The sequence below is a fragment of the Anarrhichthys ocellatus genome, unplaced genomic scaffold (assembly GCF_004355925.1).
Source record: "Anarrhichthys ocellatus isolate YVR2014 unplaced genomic scaffold, GSC_Weel_1.0 scaffold3077, whole genome shotgun sequence".
In the NCBI taxonomy this organism is placed as follows: Eukaryota; Metazoa; Chordata; class Actinopteri; order Perciformes; family Anarhichadidae; genus Anarrhichthys; species Anarrhichthys ocellatus.
Window position 1 is genome coordinate 1 of NW_022283051.1, and position 6,395 is coordinate 6,395.

A 6,395-nucleotide genomic window follows, 5' to 3' on the forward strand; every position below is an offset into this window, starting at 1 on the left:
GGTTCTCTGACCTCACCTGGTTCTCTTATATCACCTGGTTCTCTGACATCACCTGGTTCTCCGACCTCACCTGGTTCTCTTACCTCGCCTGGTTATCTTATCTCACCTGGTTCTCTGACCTCACCTGGTTCTCTGATATCACCTGGTTATCTGATCTCACCTGGTTCTCTGGCCGCACCTGGTTCTCTTATCTCACCTGGTTCTCTGATCTCACCTGGTTCTCTTTTCTCACCTGGCTCTGATCTCACCTGGTTCTCTTACCTCACCTGGTTCTCTGATCTCACCTGGTTTCTGTCGTTCTTGTCGTTCTTCCTCCTCAGCAGTCGTCTTGTTGCTTTGGTCAGGCCGAACTGTTTTTGATTGGATGCGTGGTTCATCTGTCTCACCTGAGTCAGCAGGAAGCTGGGGACCTACCAAACAAAACAGGAAGTGACAGCTGAGACAGTGATGTCACTGAGGCTGTGAATGTGTGTGTCCTCTGACTCACGGTCCACAACAGGTCCTGGTGTGTGATCATCAGTCGGACCAGGTGAGCTCCGCCCACCGCCTCCTCCATCTCCTCCCGTTGCTTGGCGATGGAGAGCTTGTTGCCACGGTGAGTGTAGGTGAACAGGTTTGGCGCCATTACCATGGAGACATTCCACAGAGACATCCTGTTCTGGTCCTGATGAGAGACCACCTTACGTAGGAAGACTAGCAGAGCCTGTAACCATGGAAACAGATCCAGGTTTACCTGATCTCAGACGGTGAGATCTAACCCTAACCTACTAGTTACTAGTGTAACCTGTGTACTGAGAGATGTTGGTTGGTTGCAGTTACTAGTGTAACCTGTGTACTGAGAGATGCTGGTTGGTTGCAGTTACTAGTGTAACCTGTGTACTGAGAGATGCTGGTTGGTTGCAGTTACTAGTGTAACCTGTGTACTGAGAGATGGTTGGTTATAGTTACTAGTGTAACCTGTGTACTGAGAGATGTTGGTTGGTTATAGTTACTAGTGTAACCTGTGTACTGAGAGATGATGGTCGGTTATAGTTACTAGTGTAACCTGTGTACTGAGAGATGATGGTCGGTTGTAGTTACTAGTGTAACCTGTGTACTGAGAGATGTTGGTTGGTTATAGTTACTAGTGTAACCTGTGTACTGAGAGAAGCTGACTTAGGCCCAATCCCAATGTCCCCCCTAAACCCTCAAACCCTGAACCCTCAATGACTCACTGACGTCACCTGGTAAGTGGTTGAGTGTGAGAGACTGTGAGGGCTTGAGATGGTGGAAATAGGAACGGGACAGCACTTTGCTGCAACATATCACGTTACCATGAAAACAACAAAACATATGATGTATAATTGTGTGTATTTATTGTATACTTTGTACTTCCTGATTTGAATGTCTTCAGGCTCTTTCCTCACAAGATGAGAGGTAACTTCATATCATCTATTTACTCGTTTTTGTCAAAACAGCCTCAATGACAAAATCAAATATTTGATGAATAAATAAATAAATATCTTATGATTTCATGTTTATTTTTTGTTCCATCTTTAACCCTTAATGTTTCTGAGTAAATTTAATAAGATTGAACACACGCGAGTTGTCCTCTTTGTTTACCTTTTTTTTACGTCTCCATCCATCCACTGGTTATCCCGTATTTAATATATTGCAATGATTTGTGGGTAATTCCCTTAGGTAAAGTCAGCATCCTACGCTGACTTACGGTAAGGGTTCATAAAGGGCTCAAGATGTCTGCAAGAGACTCAAACACTCGATGATCTGACAGTGGGACATCCCTAAACCCTCACGGACTTCGCGGGAGCGCACCTCAAAGTCCGTGAGTCCGTGAGGGGGGACATTGGGCCAAAGTGACTCCGACAGGAAGGAACTCAGAGAGACGCTGTGATTGGTCAGCTGAGTTTCTCCTGAGTTATTGTTATGGTGGAGAAGATACTTTATAATAGACCCTTTTTTATTAGTTTCTTCATTTTATTGTATAATGTATATATACTGTATAGGTAAAGTCAGCATCCTATGCTGACTTACGGTAAGAGTTCATAAAGGGCTCACAATGTCTGCAAGAGAGCTTCAAACACTCGATGATTTGACAGTGGGACAGCCCAAACCCTCACGGACTTCGCGGGAGCACGCCTCAAAGTCCGTGAGTCCGTAAGGGGGGACATTGGGATTGGGCCTTACTCTGAGTGTTTCTCTGTTCACTTCAGGAAGGAGCAACGACAGAAGCTGCAGAGCCTGAACCTGGTGGACCACCGAGGAGACACCTGCAGAGACACAACGGGACATCATTAATGATTCAGCACTGTGTGTGTGTGTGTGTGTGTGTGTGTGTGTGTGTGTGTGTACCCAGCACAGAGCGGTAGGTGGACAGGTGTGTGTGTGTCAGCAGAGGTGTCGGCAGTTCTCTGATGAAAAGCTTCAGCAGACCTGCAGCCTCCACCTGTCTCACTGCAGACCAGTCGAACTCTCCACAACACCTGTCTAAGTCTCTACGCAGGCACTGAGGACATAGACAGACAGACAGATATCACTCCATCATTCTGTGAAATACGGCAGATCACAGTGTGTGTGTGTGTGTGTGTGTTACCTTCAGGCGAGCAGCTGATCCTGGAACTCTGAGAATCCCTTCAGTCTGCAGACCAGTCTGCTCTAAAGTACACAATAACTACACACACACACACACACAGGTTGGTCTTTCTGCACACAAGTACATAGTGCTTTATCTAGACACAGAGAGACAGACAGATAGAGAGAGAGAGACAGTTTCTTTACCTTCTGGAAGACGACAGGAACTTTAACCCCTGGAAACCTCTTCCTGTCGTTTTCTAATAGCGAATTTAGAGGAACAGCGAAGACACCGCTGTCTGCTGGACAGAGAGACAGACATATTTAGAATACATGTAGTGTATTTGTTAAAAATAATTAAATAAAAAAATAGCTATAACTTTGTGATTCTTTCTAGGCCAGCAGAGAAGGCTATGCAAGCCTTGCAGCCACACCAGCTGGCACAAAGCGAGATAGCAGCCATTCTGACCACCTGGCTAGCCAATATGATCCTTTGGGTTCATCGTGCCTTTCACCGCACATGCCAAAGTACTCATCCAGCAGCTCTGGTCCAAACAGAGAGGCTGGGATGATCCTGACCTGACGAGCATATGGAGCAGTGGCCTACCTCACAGTACATGTAGGAGGCAACATTCACTTTCTTTGTGATGGCCAGGTCAACAGTAGCCCCCAAGAGACAACAGACCATGCCACGTTTGGAACTCTGTGCTGCATTGGCTGGAGCTCAACTGGCCAAGCTCATAGAAACTGAGATGACGCTCACTATCCGACAGACAACCCTTTGGTCTGACTCCACCACAGTACTGGAGTGGCTCCAATCGGACTCCTGTAGATATAAGGTGTTCGTCGGAACCCGTGTATCTACCCAACCAGGGGTAAGACACTCTTGGAGCTGGCAGAGCCCGGTCGTTGGAGTCAAGGGCCTCCATTCTTAAAAGAGAGTGCTGAGCACTGGCCAAGGAAGCCTGAGCATGCTACAGCAGTGAGTTCAGCTGAACTAAAGGGTATCACATTCTGCGGCCTCACAACAGTGGAACCTAAGGACAATCTCCCTGATGCTTCTCAGTTCAGTATATGGAAGGAGTTGGTAGAGGCCACTTGTCAAGCAAGCCAGGTTGCTCAAGGGGCGGCCGAGGGTCCGAAATACCACCAAACTACTAACCCCCAGGATGCGGTCCATCCTGCCAACGCTGGCGAGCTCAGCCCAAGGTCCCACAGATGGCGGACTTGCCACCACAGTGTCTCCAGCTTCTCTGTCCACCTTTCTATTCAACAGATGTCGACTGTTTTGGCTCTTACCTGGTCAAGATAGGCAGGAGGACCGAAAAGAGCTGGGGCACCATCTTTAAGTGTCTCATGACCCGCGGCATCCACATTGAACTCCTCAAATCTCTGGATGTAGACGCCTTCCTCCTTGCCCTTCATCGGTTCATCTCGAGGCGACGCAGACCGAAGGAGATACTATCAGACTGCGGTACCAACTTCCGTGGTGCTGAGCGGGAACTCTGTGAGACTTTTGCAGCTATGGAACCACAGCTGAAGGAACAGCTGATGGAATACCAGATCGACTTCAAGTTCAACACGCCGAGCGCTCCTCACTTCGGAGGAGTATGGGAGAGAGAGGTTCGTTCCATAAAGGCCGGCCTTCAAGTCGCAGTTGGGAGCCAATCAGTCTCTGAAGACGTCCTCTACACAACTTTAGTGGAGGTCGAAGGCATCCTAAACTCAAAACCGTGTCAGCTGATGTCGCTGACCCTGACCCCATCACTCCTAACATCCTCCTCATGGGGTGGCGGGATGCATCGTTGCCTCAAGTGGTCTATGCCCCCGTAGGCATGGGAAGGCAGAGATGGCGCCACTGTCAGACGCTTGTGGACCGGTTTTGGATCCAGTTTACCTGGAACACATTTGCCCACTCTTCAGACACAGCAGAAGTGACAGAAGGCCGCTGATAACATCGCTGTGGACTCAGTCGTTCTGATCGTTGACCCATCGCTTTCCAGGGATCAGTGGCCCATTGGGAAATTTTGTAAGACAGTCCCTAGTCAAGATGGATGTATCAGGACCGCAGAGGTCCTGGTGAACGGTAAGGTCTACACAAGACCAGTTGCTCATCTGATCCAGCTCCCTGAGCTCAGGGATGATGCTAATGATGCATGAAGAATTCCTGTTATTACACATTTGCTGCTTAAATGTGGGGGCGGCTGTTGTGAATTCTTCACGGACAAAGACGATAAAGTTAAGGTGCTTTTATTCTCAAACTGTATTTTGACGTTGCGAAATGTTTCCGCTTCCAGTTGCGCTAATCGTAAATCCTATGTAGGACCAACGGTACAGTCACATCGAGTCATTGATGATGTACTGTATGTCATAGAACTGTAACTTTGAGCCTGTGACGTAACTGTTCCGTTTGTAGTTGTACTTATGTTCTTAAGTGCATTTACTGTCAGTAAGTGTTTGTCATGTAATTAGCCGTTCAAATAATAGCCCAAAGTTGAGCTAAGTGGCTAACCTGGCTAGCGAGCCTGTATTCCTGTGAATGTGTGTGTATTTGCTTTAGTTAAGGGTTTACTATTGCTAATACTTCGGTTCTGTAATTCGTTTTCTGTGTTTATTTCAGAAACTCATTCAACATCTTTCAACATCTGTAAAATCTGTCACCGTCTGTCACCAAACTATAACACTGTATGCCAGACTCAATACAGGAACGTGTTGAACAAACAGATGTCTGCGTGTTCTCTGACCGGAACCCTGTAGTGGTCAATATTCATCTCTACACCAGTGTCTCAGGGGTCGAATCCCCAACAATGATAATAATAATAATAATAACAATCACCCCGAGTCCTGCGGCGCGGCGGGCGGTGGCGTTTGGTTTGGATGCCCAGAGCGAGCAGGAAGGTGGAGAGCTCGATGTGAGAGATGAAGCCGAGGCGGGTGAGGTCACATGAGGACAAGTCGTCAGCTGAGACGAGACCCTGAGAGGGTGAGACGGGTACAAACTACACACACACACACAGGGTACATCCCAAGTCTCTTAATTGCATCCCCAGAAACATCAGATCATGAAAACACAAATCTTTCTAATAAATGTAGGAAGTTGTTTGAGGTCCTTTTGTTGTTCAGACTACAATGAACATTTATTTAAACCAGATGTTGAATCAGAAAACGAATCAAATATAAACTTGAGTTTAATCTGTGATCCGTCTTCACTGTTTACATGTTGAACAAAATCTCATCAGTCCAATCGGCTGCAGCGTCCAATCACATGACTGATGAACAGTGAGGGGGCGTGTCGGCCGTTAAAACACTTCCTGGAAGTCTGTTCTCGTGGGTCCTCGCTCATGGCTCCTCAGAGATCCCTCCTCCATCCTCGCTCCTCAGAGCAGAAATAAGAGCTTTGGGACGGCCGTCAATATGGCGGCGCAGAACAACTTCCGGTTCGAGCGAGGAAACGACAATTAAGAGACTTCGGATGTACCCACTGAGATACATCAACAGGTTAAGTTTCTCTTTTACACCCCAAAGCATTATGGGAACTGTAGTTCCAAAACGTAGAACTTGATTATGCCCCCAGGTAGAAGTAATATAAAGAATGAAACTAGAAGCAGGAGTGTGTGTCAGGAGGTAGAGGTTAGACTCACCGGTAAGTCACCACTCTCGCTTCCATGGAAACGAAGACAGTCCCAACAAGTCCCACCCCTTTTGTGCTCAGCCACGCCTTCTGAGTAGGGAGAGTCCCGCAGCAGCCAATCAGCTTGTCTCGACCAACTGACAGAATGGGAGTGTGTGTGTGTCGGAGAGTGTGTGTGTGTCGGAGAGTGTGTGTG

General features: G+C 47.5%; 1 protein-coding gene across 1 annotated transcript; it reads right to left on the bottom strand.

The window, feature by feature from the left end:
- Window positions 1-107: 107 nt before the first annotated feature.
- On the bottom strand, window positions 108-6,389 carry LOC116378740 (rho GTPase-activating protein 18-like; the record flags this gene model as incomplete). The annotated part of the gene is made up of 8 exons (XM_031840654.1): window positions 108-410; window positions 488-703; window positions 2,185-2,267; window positions 2,350-2,503; window positions 2,591-2,668; window positions 2,776-2,867; window positions 5,405-5,567; window positions 6,210-6,389. Coding segments are annotated over 8 exons (1,119 nt in total), but the record flags the coding sequence as incomplete, so codon positions are not given.
- Between the last annotated feature and the right edge of the window lie 6 nt (window positions 6,390-6,395).